Raw genomic sequence first — 17,807 nt, 5'->3', positions numbered from 1 at the left:
CCCATCTTGACATCTGCTTCTCAGAGGACCCAGACTAACACACTGTGTTAGGGAATAATAAGTGCGAGTTTTAAAAAAGCACAATAATGGGGTACCTGGATGGCTCAGTGTCTAACTCTTGATTTCAGCTGGGGTCATGCTCTCAGGGTTGTGAGATCAAGCCTTGCCTTGGACTCCATGCTGGGTGTGGAGCCTGCTTGGGATTCTCCCCCTTACCCCCGCTTGTGCGTGCACTCTCTCTCTCTCTCAAATAAATAAATAAAATCTTTTTTAAAAAACCACAATAATGTGTTAGAAATATATGTTCTGAAATAAGGGTGGTCAGGGAAGGTCTCAGGCAGAGGTAGCACTTGAGCCACATAAAGAATTGGAGAAGACTGACAGAGTGAAGTGAATTGCTTGAGATTACATCGCTGATTTGTAGTAAGTAGACCAGCAGCCAGCTGGCACCTTCCAAACAACAGCTTTTACGTTATCCGTAAGTAAGTAATGATACAGAAGATGTGCTCAGAGTATCTGTTTGGGGACAATTCACATTAGACAGTTGTGTACATGTAAAATCTGAACTACTTCAAAAGGTATGAAGAAAATCCTGCAGAAAGCACGAAATAACACAACTAATTCCTGTCCAGGCTGGCCTGTATTTCTTTTCAGCCTGCTTCATTCTGGCATTCCTTTTTTGCCCCTTTCATTTATATTTATTTTGCTAGTGCTGCAGCTTCTATACTAGTTCTTCAATCAGCAGTTTTAAAATAGGGTATGACATTGAATTTATCTTTTTTCCTTGTGACTTTTTCCGGTCCTATTTCCTGACACATCTCCATCCCCTTCAGCTGTCACTGAAATGTGTTTCAAAATGTAACACAGTACAGAAAAATAAGCACATTATTTTTGGTTCTGAACTATAACCTCTTAAAATTCTGATTTCGCCCATGTCTGCCCATACATACCAAATCTTCCTTTTATTTACATTTATTGAGAAAGCAGAAAAAAATTTCTGTCCTGAGTTAAAATTCAGCCCTTCTATCTAAGGAATTCAAATAGAGACACACCCTGTTGTTTATCTAATAAACACTCCAGCTTCAGCCCTGGAAATCTTTACACAATTTTACTTATTTTTTTCCCTTAGTTCTGGAAAGTCTAACTTTTTAAAGTATTATAATTTCCCAAAGACTCTTTGATACGTTGGTGAAGTGCTTTGATCAGTAGGTTCCCCTTGCTTGTTCTCTGGGCAAAAGCTGGCATTCTTCCTACAGAATAGAGCATGTGGAGGTCGAAAATATTTTTCATAAGAAAAGCAGCATTCAAAGCAATACTTTCCTAAGCTTAATAAAAAGCAGTTGAGGCTGAGAAACTGCAATGATGTCATGTAAGTTTTATCTTGCATAAGCAGCAGAGTGAGGAAATTCCAGAATTAATAAGTCTGCTGGTACAGCTGTGCCCCGAGTTGGAAAGTTCAGGATGTTCTTTTCATACTCACGACTGGACATTTTGCTCCACATTAGCCTTTGCAAGAATAATTGCCCCCCTCCATTTCCAAGCTGCTAAAACATTTATAAATGGATCTATTTAGAAAATGTAAAAGTTTAAATGGATTCAATAAATGGTCACTTAGACTCAAAATTATAGTTTATATTTGCCTTGATTCTTTAATGACCAATAATTAGTAGTTTTTAATTATCAAGTGCTTTTGAATAGTGAGTTAAGAAATGGAAAATCCTAACTTTGAGAAATGATTGAAGGGAGTAGAGTTAAAAGCCAAGAATGGTCTTTTTAACCACAGCTCTAGTTATTAGTGTAGCTCTAGTTTTTTGTTTTGTTTTGTTTTGTTTTTTTTAAAGATTTTATTTATTTATTTGACACAGAGAGAGAAAGATCACAAGTAAGCAGAGAGGCAGGCAGGGAGAGAGAGGTGGAAGCAAGCTCCCTGCCGAGCAGAGAGCCCGATGCGGGCCTCGATCCCAGGCCCCTGAGACCATGACCTGAGCCGAAAGCAGAGGCTTAACCCACTGAGCCACCCAGGTGCCCGCTCTAGTTATTATCTAGAGAACAATTGGCCAGCTGATCATTAGGAAACTGGCTTACATAAAATAGGAGATATAATTTCATGATCTGGAAGTCTGTTGAACGGTATAATGGAAAGGAAGAGAGTTCCATCTCAAGTTTTGAGAAGTAGAAAATATTTTCCTTTAAAGGAATGGCTTTGGTGTATTATCGCACTATGACTTCTTTCAACCTTAAGATTTCTCAGTGTCATGCATTCTTTTCCTTTCTTTCCTCTTCTTTCACCTCTGCAGGGGAAAGGAAGGGAAGATTACACAGATCAAAAGGATGCATGATTCTGAGCAGAAATGAGCAAATTTAATCAGAGTTTGCCTTCATGGTCCTCAGATTTCTATATTAAACATGCATATTGCTGGTTTTATTGAGTTCACATTCAACACGTCCTAGCAGCACAGCCTCCTCTGATCATGAGTGCCTGAGTGACTTTGGAGGATAACTCTGAAATTGTCCAGTTTATAGCTATATTTGCCTCAAGTTAAGATAAAGGAGATTTATTATTATTTTGTCTAATGTAAAAAAATAGCTTAAGGCTAAATTTTACTCTGAAAGAGAAGATAAACAATGACAAGAGCATATATTTTTAGAGCCAGACTTATCAAACCTTCGTGCTAGAATTAAGCAAATCACCTTAGTTCTCCAGGGCTCAATGTTCTTATATAAAATTGAGATTACTTATTATACCTTCCTTGCAGGATAATTATTCAAATAAAAACTGACAAATATATGTTAAGGAGTCTTTAGAAAACCGTGAGTACACTGCCTGGCATTTAGTAGTCCATCAATGAAAGTTATTTTTATTCTTTTACTTTTTCTTTTAATTTTCATTCTCCTTTATTCCATTTTTCATGTATACAAATGTGACTGGAAAAGATGCCACAGTTTTTCTGCTGTTCTAAAAAGACTATCATATTTCTTCAGACTCTGAAAGATTTAGCTGCTTTTCAGGTCAATGGAAACCTATTCAAAGTTCGTTTCAAATTCTCAATTATGTAACAACCCGAGTGTGAAATTTTGGCATTTCTAAAGGTGTCAGACAGCTGAGCTAGAATTGATACACATTTCCAGGAAAGGGAGAAATATAATAGTGAACAGAGAGTTATTCCATCATTTTCTCTCCAATCTTTAAAAAAAAAAAAGGCAACTGAAGATTTTCCCTTTTTAAATATTCCTTTATGGTAGTTGCAGAAGGGGGGAGTATTGTTCTTTTAGCTAGCGTATTTAATCACCGGGCCCCCTTTTAATGGTTCACAGAATGGTGACATTGAGCACACAGTTAAATTATTTGGAGATCATTGAAATCATGCAATAAAATTTCAGTTTAATGAAAAATAGTAACTCCTTTCAAACTGCCAGTAAAAACTAAATGATATCATCACAATGTATAATAGAATATGACAATTTTTATTTTTTAAAACACTAAAAATGGACCGAAAATTGTCATGATGAGAGCCTTATATCTAGGTCATCAAATATGCCAATGTTGTTATTTTAAAACAGATAAACACCAAAACTTAAACTAAATTATCTTAAAGATATATTTTAAATTATATAAATTCTCTATAATTTCAGTATGTATTAATACAATATTTCAATATTGTTACTTTGTAGGAACTTTTTTCATTAACAATTTTTTTTAAAAATTCTCTGCTTACAAGACTAGTGAATGATTAAAACCACCAATTCCAACACTGCATACACAGATTCTTTTGTAAATATGTTGTTATGTGGCATTTTCTTTACTATCCTCTCTCCCTAAACTTAAGTCTAGGCATAGTTTTTTATGGCTGAGACATTCCTTCTCTGGCATAACCTTCTATCACAGAACTCTTAACTGAATTGAAATGGGAAAAATTGATACTTCTTTCTTTTTTTTTTTTAATATTTTATTTATTTATTTGAGAGAGAGACAGTGAGAGAGCATGAGCGAGGAGAAGGTCAGAGGGAGAAGCAGGCTCCCCATGGAGCTGGGAGCCTGATGCGGGACTCGATCCCGGGACTCCGAGACCATGACCTGAGCCGAAGGCAGTCGTCCAACCAACTGAGCCACCCAGGCGTCCCGATACTTATTTCTTATTAGCTCTATGCTGTCTACTCCCTCTATCATATTTTAAGACAGATCTATACCTTTATATTAGTTTGAGCCTTGTATATCAATATGTTTGCGAATCTCATTTGCTTTCAGATGTTTTGTGCTCTTTCAGTTCTTGGTTTTTTTTTATATTTTATAGCATATACTCCCTAGTATTTAAGGACTAGAATTTAAAGATTCAGAAAAAAAAAAAACCTGTCAATTCAAATTATACATCTCTCTCATGCATACATATGTATATTTTACCTATATTATTATATATTTCATTTGTTATTACTCCTCTAAAAATGCATACATAAAGTCAAACCTAATCAACACACAGCTTTGGGATTTACGGAGTTTGAATTCCAAGTATATACCCTGGCCATTAAGACGAGTATGATGTTTGCTGTATCATTGTCTCTTTGTGTGGTTGACTTAATACTAAATGAATATAGTCACCCAACTGAACTTTGGAGAATGTCATCTGGAATAGTTACCTAGTGATTCAAAGCTGGTCAAAAAATACAAAGCAGTTTAGAAATTCTAATAATGACTAATTAAAAGGCTTTATCCAGACATGCTGTTTTATCCTGGTCACCAGAAAAGAATGCTTTCCAACCCTTTTCTCCATCCATAATGTTTGTACATCAGCTTCCATAGCTTTCATCCCTTAAAGAAAACTCCATATGTGTCTAAATATTTTGCACTGCACTCTAATTCTAGATCCCACTTAAAAAACTTATTCAAAAATAGCTCATATTAAAGAAAAATAAGATGCAAGCTTTTTTTTTTTAAGATTTTATTCATTTATTAGACAGAGATCACAAGCAGGCAGAGAGAGAGAAAGGGCGAAGCAGGAGCAGGCTCCCTGCTGAGCAGAGAGCCTGATGTGGGGCTTGATCCCAGGACCCTGAGATAGTGACCTGAGCAGAAGGCAGAGGCTTTAACCCACTGAGCCACCCAGGTGCCCCAAGGTGCAACCTTTTGTAGTCAGTTACTCTTCTGGACTTTCTCAGTGACAAGTCTGGATTGTTTAGACTGGGTGAAAACAAAATTATGAATAAAGACATGTGAGTTGAAAGTTTTTAAAACAAGATTTCAAATTGTTTATTAGTGTTTGATCTGATATTTAATTTAAAAGCAATAAAAGGAAAATTGCTAAATTGCTATTAAATTATTGTTACTAATGAAGAGTGTAAGTGATTTTGCCAGTAAGTAGAATAATGAAACAGCAACATTTATATTTAGACGGTTTTGTGGCACATACAACTTTTTTTCATAGGTCTTCTGTTTCTGGTACAGTGGTATCCTCTGTAGGCTCAGTTGTTATCACTATAGGAATATTTTCTGATATCCATCCCTTTGGAGTCCTATTAAAGGACCGTCTACCAGAAAGAGGATTGGCAAAAGCCATAAACCTGGGATCTGTTAGAAGTAGTAGCTCAAAATCTGGAACCTTGAATTTAACCATTTTTGATGCTTTTTCAAAACCTCCAAATGGGGTGGCAACTCTGTGAGAAGTGAAAAGAAAAAGAATATATTAATTAATTTTCAAATTCACTTGCCAGAGAATAGAAACCAATTTAATTCATAATTCTATGGGAATGTTTTTATATTCTTAATACAATTTTCAGTTTCTTATCTCTGAGGCAAACATTTTTATTTTAGAACAATGTTTTTATGATAAAACATATTTGTTAATACATCAATATAAAGTCCCTTTGTATGTACTCTCAGTTTGGGACTAAACTAATCTATTCTATACTCTGAGCTCATTGAAAACGTTTCTTGCCTTTGTGTCTTTGCTAACAATGTTTCCCTGCTTCAATATTTCCTCCCTGCCTTCTCTCCACATGTGTATATCTTGTGGCCTTTAAGTTCCAACTTTCTCTCAATTATCCCAGCTGGCACACTGTTTGTTAGCCAAATTCCTATAGTGGTGTCAGTCATTTGGTGCTTATGATATGGTACTTTGGCTTGTTAGCTTTTTTCTTTTACCCCATAATATGATTTGGTCTGAGTTTGTTTTTTTAATAATATGGGTTGGTATAATTTGTGAATTGTAAGCTCTCTGAAGGCAAGAAGTGTGTCTTTTTCAAAAGAAAAAATTCTATTTTTCTTTTGAATAAAGTCCAACTCATTTTGGCATTCAAGGCCCCACATAACATTCTAGCTTTCTTTGATTTAGCCATTAATTTATTTATTCATTCAGCAGCAGGCATTTATAAGTGGATAGGGATATAACCTTGAACAGTGAGCTCAAAGTTCAAGCTCTCTTATTCTTTTTATTTTTTTTTTTAAAGAGTGAGAAAGCATGTATGCACGGGGTGGGGGAGGAGCAGAAGGAGAGGGAGAGAATCTCAAGCAGACTTTACACTGACATGGGGCTCCATCTCACCACCCTAAGATGACCTGAACTGAAAATAAAGAGTCAGACGCCTAGCCAACCAAGCGACCAGGCACCCCACCAGCTTCTTATACTCTAATGAAGAAGATAGACAATTTATATATATATATCTATATAGATATATATGTGTGTGTGTGTATATATATATATATATATAGAGAGAGAGAGAGACAAAACATCTGCTAGTAATGAGAGCTATACAGGAATTAAAATAGTATAATTTACTAGGGCATAGATGAATAACTAGCTGGCTAGTTGGGGAAGACTTCTTTGAAGAGGTGACATTTAAACTGTCATCTGATGGTAAGAAGTTAGCCATGTTAGCATCTCAGGCATAGGGAGTAAGTAATGCAAAGAATCTAAGGCAGAGATATTGTTGATATGGTCAGGAAAAGAAAGAAGGCCTATGTTGGTAGACAAGTATGTAAAGAGAGGACAGAGGTAGAAGAGGTAGAAGAGAGGACAGAGAGGTGGATTGTATGGGACTTTGTCCAAGTAAGGAATATGAATTTCATTCTAAGTGTGAAGGCAACACTGTAAAATGTTAAGTAGGGGAGTAGTGTAATTTAATTAAATTTTTGTAAAGGTTACTCTGGCTGCTGTTGCTCTGTGAATAGATTGTAAGAGGACAAGAGTGGAAGGAGAGAAGATATTGTGGCAATTCAAGTGAGAAATGATGGTGGCTTGAATTTCAGGTATTTTCCATGAAGATGGAAAGAGGTGGATGGTTTCAGGATGGGTTTGGGGAGTAGAGTCAACAGGATTTTCTGATAAAACGGATAAAAATTTTTGAGGAAATATAGAAATCAAGGATTAGTTGTATATACAGAGTTTTAGTATATACAGAGTTTAGGTGGAAGATACAGAAAGGAACAGGTTTGGTGTATGGGTGGGAAACGATTTTGACATGCCAGTGGAAAGGTCAATCATGTCCATTTGTCCTGTTTTCTTTTTATGTCCCTTTTGTTCCAGCCAAATTTAATGAACTGCTTCCTCTTCTCCTTTATGCTCTCCTACTTTTAGTCATATTCTTTTTTCTCTGTTAGAGTACTCTGACACTTATTACCACATTTCTCTATCTCCTTTAGGTTATAACTTTTTCTAATTTGCACTTCCAAGTAAACTTTAAGTTCTTTAAGTTCTAAGTTTGTTATTTAAGTAACATGTAGCTTTCTTCTTGAAGCTTTCCTTGATCTCCCACAGCCAGAAGTAGCTCTTTCTCCTCTAAGTTTCCATGGATTCTGTTTTTACCTCCCCTATAACCCCAATTCCTATTTTCCATTACATCCATTGATATATCTGCATAATTTTTGTGCTAAACCATACTGCAAGAGGACAGGAATTCTCTCTGATATATCTTTGTAACTCATTACAGTATACTTGTATATCTAGAAGACTCTCATAAAAATTTGAACTATGGAACTGGGAAGACTATCAGATTGTCTAATTGTTGTGGAGATTATTTTAGAGCCTGGAAGAAATCTGATTTTCTTTGTAGCTTTGTCTCTCTATGATCTTTCTTGAATATCTTAATTTCTGTGTGACAATAGTGAGAGACTGTGGAGTGTGATTAAGTAAGGAGACAGTGATTGATGGACTTTGAAATGTGGGATGGCTTTAACATGTGGAGCTGACGTTTTACCGAATAAAAGAATAAATGAAAAGTAAAGATACAATGTGATAGAGAAGAGGGTGCTTGAAATGATTCTGCAGGCAACACAGGTATTGGTAATGACAAACTTTAAGAAAAGCCAGGGGTGGCTGAGGTGGGATTCAGAAAGCGATCCTTAAGATGAGAGAATCAAAGGCTTGAAAGGGTGGAGAGTTCAATAAATCATATATGGATTGTGAAGCTACCAAGAAGTGTGAGCGGAATAGTCCTGTGGAGGAAGACAGTGAGCCAGACACTAAAATCCTCAGTGAAGGGAATATCCATTGAGTGGAGAGAGGATCTCAACAATGGCTGAACAGATGGTCCATGGTATAGAATCTCTGTCTTGTTTCCCATCATTTTCTTATCTTCCACTAATTTACTCCTCTCTGATGAGCAGTATGTTTTATTTTCTGTTGCATCTGTTTTCAGGTTGATATTTCAGGTTGATATTTCCCCCAAATTGCTATGGTAGATATGGATAATAACAGGTCACTGATTGGTGCAGCAACCTTAGTCCCAGGTGGTACTTAGCAAAGGTATCAGTATAGATTTTCACAGTCAGGGCCTAAAACCATACTCTGGAGGTAAAAGAGATCACTTTAGAAAAGAAGTCAAAGAACTTAGATTATCATTTCAGTTCTTTATCATTATTAAGCTCCAGAAGGCATAATATTGATTACAGCTATTATTTAGTGACTAGGTACTAATATATCAAACCCTTTTTTACATGGTTCTGAAACTCTATTGATGAAGGAGTCACACTGGTGTCTCGTTAAAGAGCAGACACTAATTCAATCAGTCTAGTGTGTGTCCTGAGACTCCACATTTCTAACCAATTCCCAGGTAATGCCAGTGCTACTGGCCTGTGGATCAAACTTTGAAGACAAAGGCTTTGCCTTTTTTTTTTTCATTAAATCTTCATAACCTTATAAATTGATTCTACTTATATCTCTATTTAATAGATGACAGAGACACAGCTAAGTTGAATGACTTGCCCAAAGTCCCCCACCTATTAAGCTGTAGAACGAGGATTTAAACCCAGTCTCCCATGAGTCCTATTTTTCTAGTCACTACTCTATACCGCACCCTCATGAGATAATTCTTGGGGTATATGGGGCCTTCTGAGATCATTTGCTAAGTAGAGCAGTGTGTTTAGGAATGTCGCCCTGCTTGGGCTGTGTCTAAGTGATGTCAAGCCAGGTTGCTGTCCCATTCATGATGCAAATAGCTGATTCATTGTCTCACATTTTGTCATTTGATTTAGGGAATTGAAGAGTCTTTATGACTCAGAGTTGATTCAGTACATAAGTAATACTTATCCTTGGATGTGCAAGATGTCCAAGACAGTGTTTTATCTTTTTAGAAGATGGCCATTATATATCAATAGTTTGTTTATTTGTTGATTCAGTCATTTATTCGTGCAACAAATTACTGATGGCTTATTATGTCTAAACACCTTACTATGTGCTAAGAATTCAAAGATGCAATAGATCTTATGGACAAGTAAAGAGTGAAACATGAAGATAAAAAAAAAATATATCATTTAATAAGGTAGTTGCAAGAGTGTCCTGTGTGCGGAGAAGCTTAAGGTAAAAAGCACCTTAGTCCACCTTGTTGGTCAATAACCACTTCCTAAGCTCGGAGCCTTGGATTAAGACCAGCTGTGTAATTTGTAGGCCCCAAATGAAAACCTGGGGTTCTTGCTAAAAAATTGTTAAAAATTTCATGTTAAAAACAACAAAGCATTGAAAAACCAGTCATGACCCTTTAAAGCATGGGCACCCCATGCAATTGCACAGGACTTGCACCCATTCATGGGAGTTCAGGAATATATGGTTATCCACTGGATGCAAAATGCTGATTTACTTTTGGCCATGACAGGCAGTTTGACATAAAGGAGGTGATTTTTTATCCAACCTAGGATTGTGTTGATTAGGACCAGTATTTATTTTCATGAAAGCTGGTCTATTATTTGTTCACCTTTGTTCTAGTGGGATAGCCTGTAAGAATCCCAACTAAAAGCTTAGAATGTTTGGACCTCTCCTCTTAGCAGACCCTATATTCCTATTTCTGGCCTTCTCAGATTCAAGATTATTGAAAAGTTTGCTTACTTTCTCTACTTATTAGCTGTGGCCAATAAATCAGCAAAATCCTTAACAGGAAAAAGTGGTACCAAATGTGAGTTTACTTCTCTAAATTTACCTCATGTCTAGTTTGGCCCGTAAGTCCTTAATTCCTTGATAGATTTTCAAACATTTTATAATAACTAGATTTTCTAGTTATTTTTTTGAAGTTGTTCTAATATAACTAGCCTTCTTTAGCTAGAAATGGATTTCCATTTCCTACCCATGTAATTTTTTATAGGCTCACTTATTTAGCAAGCATTCAAGGCAAAGATATGGTTATACTTTTAAATGTTTGTTAAGTAGGCTATTAGAGCAATGTATGTAACAGACAAGGCCTCAAATTTTGTGTAGCCAGATATGTATACTTTAAGGGCAAAAAGACTCTTAAAGCTACCTGTTTGGGATTATCTATGTATCATATTTTGTTTCATCTGTTATTTAACAATAAAAAAGAATCTAAGAATATTGCAGCATAATTTACAATAGCCAAGATATGGAAGCAGCCCAAGTGTCCCTCAGTAGATGATTGGGTAAAGAAGATGTGGTATATATTCCACTGGGATATACCCAACAGACTAATACTTAGCCATAAAAAAAGGATGAGATCTTGTCATTTGCAACAACAAGGGTGGACCTAAAGTGAATTTCACTTATATTTCACTTATGCTAAGTGAAATCAATCAGAGAAAAATACCATATGCTTTCACTTATATGTGGGATCTAAAAACAGCAACAACAAAAAACAAAACGAATGAACAACAACAAAAAAGCAGAATCAGCCTTACAAATACAGAGAACAAACTGATGGTTGCCAGGTAAGGAGGGGTGTTGGGAGTATGGACAAATGGATGAAGGAGTGCAGGAGATACAGTCTTCCAGTTATAGAACGAATGTCATGTGACTGAAAGTACAGTGTAAGGAACACACACAACATCTCTAAAGCACTAATCTCAGAAACAAGCCTCAAGTATTCCATTATTTTCCATTTTCCCTTATTGTCTTACTTTTTGTAATTTTCTACACTCTCATTTTGGAAGAAAGTTCTATCATTGGTTCCCAGACACTCCTCAATCCTTCCTTAAATTCTGTGGTATACCTCATTTATGCAGTAGATGTAGTACTAATACTATTAGCATTACCAATTAGTAATAGTATTAGGAGCAATCCTAGTAACTCTATTACTAATAAGAGGCATAATATTAATACCACTACAATAGTAAAATGTGAAAACTAACATTCTAATAGTGTAATAGTTTTAAAAGTACTAAAAAAGATCACTATTTAAATGCAGACTTCGTGGTATTCTTTTTTTTTTTTTTTTAAAGATTTTATTTATTTATCAGGGGGGGGGGGAGAGCGAGCGCAGGCAGACAGAATGGCAGGCAGAGGCAGAGGGAGAAGCAGGCTCCCCGCTGAGCAAGGAGCCCGATGTGGGACTCGATCCCAGGACGCTGGGATCATGACCTGAGCCGAAGGCAGCTGCTCAACCAACTGAGCCACCCAGGCGTCCCCAGACTTCGTGGTATTCTTTCGTAAATCAAAGACTTACTCCTTAATTTATTAATTTTCAAGTGAATAGTCATTAAGCAGCCTATAAATTAGGAATACTTTTCTGTGGGTGCAAAACAGCATACTGGAGATACTTCTATTTATTTATTTATTTATTTATTTATTTGAGAGGGAGTATGTATGTGAGCGAGGGTGGTAGAGAGGGACAGGAAGGTTCAGAGGGAAAGAGAGAGAGAGGGAGAATCTTAAGCAGGCTCCATGCTCAGCACCAGCCTGACGTGGGGCTTGATCTCACCACCCTGAGATCATGCCCTGAGCTGAAGTCAAGGGTCAGGCATTCAACAGTCTGAGTCACCAAGGCACCCCCCACACTAAAAATACTTTACTGTAAAAATGAAAACCAAATGATCAAAGAATGGACTAGGAGACCATTAAAATATAATTAAAAATTAATAATATAATTTATAATAATTAATACCCATTAATTATTAATTATTATGAATTATTAAAATTGGATAATAGGGAGAACTAGATATCTATTGTGAATACTATCATGCAGATATTTGGCAATATTTTTAGTAGCATAAGTTTTGGTGATACATATGCTGGGGTCTTGGGCCACAATTCCTTAAATTAACTTTAATGTGGTTTAAAAAATATTGGAGCCTAGAGTTACACAGCAACTCTCATAGTCATATACGTAAATTATTTCTGAAATTCTTGAATAGCACTCTCATTTGAATGAACATACAAAAGCTAATATCAACCTTTGAATGAGAAATTATTACTAATTTTTAAAAAACTTCTTAATAAAACTTTTTAATAAAAATGTTTTAAAAAACATTTAATAATGTGGGAAATAATCTTGATGTTTTAACAGTGATGGTTTCTGAAACATTACCTTCATTTTTGTACTAAAAAACCCAAGTCTTGCCATATTGTAAATATGTAATATTGTAAAAATCAGTCCTTGCCTAGGCTTAGGAGTTATCCTGTATAACTATTTTGAATCTATTATTAAAATTTCTTTTTCTTCCAGAGAATTCAGTTCTCCATACTATGATATAAAACCCTTGCACCCGAATGTTTATAGCAGCAATGTCCACAATAGCTAAACTATGGAAAGAACCTAGATGTCCATCAACAGATGAATGGATCAAGAAGATGTGGTATATATACACAATGGAATACTATGCAACCATCAAAAGAAATGAAATCTTGCCATTTGCGACAACATGGATGGAACTAGAGCGTATCATGCTTAGCGAAATAAGTCAAGCAGAGAAAGACAACTATCATATGATCTCCTTGATATGAGGAAGTGGTGATGCAACATGGGGGCTTAAGTGGGTAGGAGAAGAATAAATGAAACAAGATGGGATTGGGAGGGAGACAAACCATAAGTGACTTTTAATCTCACAAAACAAACTGAGGGTTGCTGGGGGGAGGGGGTTTGGGAGAAGGGGGTGGGATTATGGACATTGGGGAGGGTATGTGCTTTGGTGAGTGCTGTGAAGTGTGTAAACCTGGTGATTCACAGACCTGTACCCCTGGGGATAGAGTATTATGCCTCCATCAGAAAGGATGAATACCCAACTTTTGTAGCAACATGGACGGGACTGGAAGAGATTATGCTGAGTGAAATAAGTCAAGCAGAGAGAGTCAATTATCATATGGTTTCACTTATTTGTGGAGCATAACAAATAGCATGGAGGACATGGGGACTTAGAGTGGAGAAGGGAGTTGGGGGAAATTGGAAGGGGAGGTGAACCATGAGAGACTATGGACTCTGAAAAACAATCTGAGGGTTTTGAAGGGACGGGGGGTGGGAGGTTGGGGTACCAGGTGGTGGGTATTATAGAGGGCACGGATTGCATGGAGCACGGGGTGTGGTGCAAAAATAATGAATACTGTTATGCTGGAAATGGAAATAAAAAAAAAAAAAAAAAACCCTTGGTATTAGATGCCAACAGTATCACCCAGGATAATTGGATTACCTGTTAAAGCTTCTGTAATCAGGCAGTTCTACCTTTCCTTCAGGCTTGAAAAATTTAGGGTATAAAGCCTCTAAAAGCTCCGGATCACCACTAATGGCCTGTTCCCAGGGCGACTGATAGTACTTCGGGACAGCTGTGGTGTTGAACTTTTCAGGAGGAATTTCCTTCAGTGGTCCAGAATATCCTTTGGAAAAATATAGCAAGAGTAAATAAACACAGAGCACCTAGGAGTTACTGAACTCCACCTAACATTTTACCATGTTTAATTTTTCAAGTGGGGGTGAACTTATGAAGAATGCATCCTTTTTATGCTCTTGGAAAAGAGTAGTCTGAAACTGTAAGACATTTTTAACCCCTTCAAACTTACGGAATTTCAAAAGAAACCACTTTTCCTTATGTTTAATTATACCAAATCATGCAAGTGTTTCTTCCTTGATTATCCTAGTATGTATTTGTTCAGTGCAACTATTCATTTAATTGTGAAAAACTATTTCCCTTACATTAATTTTTTTTAAAGATTTTATTTATTTATTTGACAGACAGGGATCACGAGTAGGCAGAGAGGGAGGCAGAGAGAGAGGAGGAAGCCAAGCAGAGAGCCTGATGTGGGGCTGGATCCCAGAACCCTGGGATCATGACCTGAGCTGAAGGCAGAGGCTTTAACGCTCTGAGCCACCCAGGCACCCCACCCTTACATTAATTTATAGTAGGCTTTAGATATCAGAGTGAATGAATTAACTTAAAAATATATGTTGAGTGTTTACTGTGGTCTAGGTGCTGGGGAAGGATCAGGGAGGACAAAATCTCCCTCCTCTGGGGGCTGATCCGGTAGAGGTAATTTTTAGGTCTTGTCTATCTTAAATTGCTAAGCGATCTGCAAACCATTTAAACTTCAAAATGGCGAAGTAACTTGTTTCCATTGCCTTAATTAGGCCCCAGTCTTATTCCCTGGTGTGCCCATCCCATGCTTACTTTGTTCCTAAAGATTTCTTACCTAACTTTTCTGCTTGGTCTCACCTCCTCAACTTCTTCTGGGAGCTGGAAATTTTTTGTAAGTGCCATTTAAAAATCACACAAATTTCTGGCATCAACTTTAAACTGCTTTCACCTGCATCAAAGTGACATTCTTCAAGTATTCAAAGGCAGCTGGGTACTCTCCAACTACACCACCATACAACTTTATTGTGTCCTTTGCCTAATTCTTTTTTCCATGATGTCAAAACCCTTTACCATTTGTTCACTCTTACTTTTAGGTTTTTCTGAGGCTCTTTCTCTTCTCTAAAATGTTTTCTGCTTTCTCGTGTACAATCATGTCTATCCATTCTTTACACTGAAGAGTTTATCTCCTCCAAAATATCTTGCTGAAAATGCCACCTCTAGGCAGTTACTTGTTTGCAGTAATGTAATTTTTCTTTTGGTTACCTCTAGTATCTCATGGTAGTCTCTTTTGATGCTTGCCACTTAGCTACTCAAAGATCTTTTCTTATACTATACATTCTCCCCAGAAAATTCCATTTATATTCCTGGTTACAATAGTGACCTACATATTCATAATTCTTTTTTTTTTTAATCTCCAGGCTCTTCTGTTCAACCTTCCATTATATTTGTCCAAACGAATATCCCCTCACACCCTTAATAATCTTTCTAGACCTATATGTAGCCATTTTCTCCCATCCAAGTACTAACCAGGCCTGACCGTATATGTAGCCACTTTCTACTTAGTTCTTCCTTTATACTAGTGAATACTTGGTGAATACCAACACTACCTCAGATGCCCAGGATAGAAGCATTATCCTAAACTTCCTCTCTTTCCCACAGCAGATCACTAAGTACAGCTGTACTTCTTAAGAATTGCTAAAATAGTGACTCTCAACTTCATTTCTGAGTCACTTTGGGCCAAATGGATTCTTCCTTTCAGAGATTTAGCTTTAGTAAGTCTCAAGTATGGCTTATAGATCTTAAGCAAGGGATTTTCAAACAGAACACTGGAAAACTTGCTCTGGAAAATTCCTTCTTCTTTCTTCATTCCCTTTACTACTACCTCGGTTCAGGCCTTGACCACCCCTTGCCTAGCCTTTCACGATAGTCTTCATACTCATCCTTTAGTCTCCAACTCCTCCCCAGACTTTCCACAGGGCTGCCTGAGTGACCTTTCCAACTGGAAAACTGGATCATGTCACTGACCTCCCTTCTCCAGGGTGCTATGATGGCTACCCATGACAAAAATCTAGATTATTCAGCACAGCCTCATCTCCTGCCATTCTCCTCTCACAATTGTATGCTCCAGAACTTGGATCTGCTTGACACATATTGTGTCCCCTCATGCTTCTCTGCTTGCTCCATTAGTTCCCTGTGCCTGGAATGCTCTTTCTAAGTCTTGCTACCTGGAAATTCTTACCTTAAGCCTTGGCTTGAGGTTACCTCTTCTATTATCCTTTCCTATCTCCTCCAGGAAAGCAGAGTTACTTTTCTTGTGCTTTCCATTTGTATGGTATATAGAACTCCATTATCATAACTAGCACATTTTATTTCCCATTCCTTTCTTAAAAGTGATCAGATATCAGCCATCTAGAAACTGGAAATTTTAGAATTTTGTATTTTTAAAAAAGTCCTTGAAATCCCACTACCCTAATACAATTATTTTACCTTTGTGGTTTTTTTCTCAGTTTTTTTCACCCATAAACATAATGATCACATAACCGTAATTCTAATAAACCTTCTATCTAGTATTTTTTATTCCTAACCAAGTTTGCTTAGAATATTTTCATGTTTATAATCACTTTTATAAGAGTATCAAAATAACCTACTACATTGAAAGATGATAAGGGGTCTAATCTTTTCACATTTTTAATATATTCCTGGTTTTCTAATTTCTTTTTATAGATAGAATTAACTAATAACTCTTTTTTGATATGCTGAATTATGCAAGAAAGAATGTAATATGTTTAAGTTCTCAGATACATTACATTTCAACAATGCTACATGATAACATAAATACTGTCCTTAACATAACTGATTTAAATTCAAAGAACTTAATTCCTGCAATATTATGGCATCATAATACTCTTATTGATTCAGTTTGAAGAAACTTTTCAAAAAGCTTTTGGATACATGGCATATTAACCAATAATAATTCTTGCTAAATTAGGATAAGCTTAAGTTTGCTTCCTCAGTTTGTTATACTTTTCAACTTAACAACCAAGAAGGAAGGGTCCGTTACTCTGTTTCAGGATAAACTATCTGATGAGCTCCATACTCCCCCTTTTCTTAATCTATGTTACATGGACATTTCTTAATCTTTAATAACTGGATATTTAGATTTAAAGCACTGTATGAGTTTATACTTTTAAATGTTCTACTTATATATGTATAAATATTTACACATATGTGTGTATATATATATTCCTGACAGTAAATAAAATGCATATGATATTAAATTATATATGCAGAGAGAAAGTGAGACAACAAATGTAACATGAACTTTTATACTGTCTCAAGGGTGAATTCGTTGAGGGTAGAGATGAATTTTTTTTATTCCTTTTGCCGTGACATGGTTTACAATGATGACCATATAACAAAAGTTCTAACACAGTGTTGAGAGTACCAGACTGAACCAACACAAACATTTCTATATGTCTTCTCTTTACTATTTAAGAAAACAAACAAAAAACACTCCAAACATTAGAAATCAGAAGGTTCTCAGATAGTGGTGGCAGCTAAAAGGATATGTATGTGTTCTTTTCTGTTTTAAGGATGTAAAGTTGATAGGGAAAGAATTTACTTTAGCTAAGTACAGTACTATCCCTCTTATCCTTGGTTTCACTGTCTGCAGTTTTTCAGTTAAAGGCAGTTATCCTGGTTCCGTCCAGTCCTGTCCCAAAGCAGCTAGCTGCTCCTTCTTCTGACTCATGGTCAGAGTCAATAGTAGCCTAATGCTGTGTCGCAGTGTCTACATCATTCACCTCACTTCATCTCACCA

At 36.4% G+C, this 17,807-nt stretch overlaps 1 protein-coding gene across 4 annotated transcripts in view; it reads right to left on the bottom strand.

Annotated features, from left to right (window-relative positions):
* Positions 1 to 5,217: 5,217 nt before the first annotated feature.
* The window catches only part of MYOZ2 (myozenin 2), a 37,087-nt gene continuing 24,497 nt past the window's right edge, over positions 5,218 to 17,807 (bottom strand). For all 4 annotated transcript variants that reach the window (XM_032333289.1, XM_032333292.1, XM_032333291.1 and 1 more), the window contains 2 exons: positions 13,829 to 14,012; positions 5,218 to 5,646 (listed from right to left, as the gene is read on the bottom strand). In XM_032333289.1, coding sequence (XP_032189180.1) covers positions 5,412 to 5,646; positions 13,829 to 14,012 — 419 coding nt within the window. In that variant the 3' untranslated portion in view covers positions 5,218 to 5,411. The remainder of the gene's footprint in view (positions 5,647 to 13,828; positions 14,013 to 17,807) is intronic.

This window comes from Mustela erminea, chromosome 2 (genome assembly GCF_009829155.1).
Source record: "Mustela erminea isolate mMusErm1 chromosome 2, mMusErm1.Pri, whole genome shotgun sequence".
Classification (NCBI taxonomy): Eukaryota; Metazoa; Chordata; class Mammalia; order Carnivora; family Mustelidae; genus Mustela; species Mustela erminea.
Note: the sequence above shows the minus strand (reverse complement) of the source record. Positions and strands in the feature narration are given on the sequence as shown.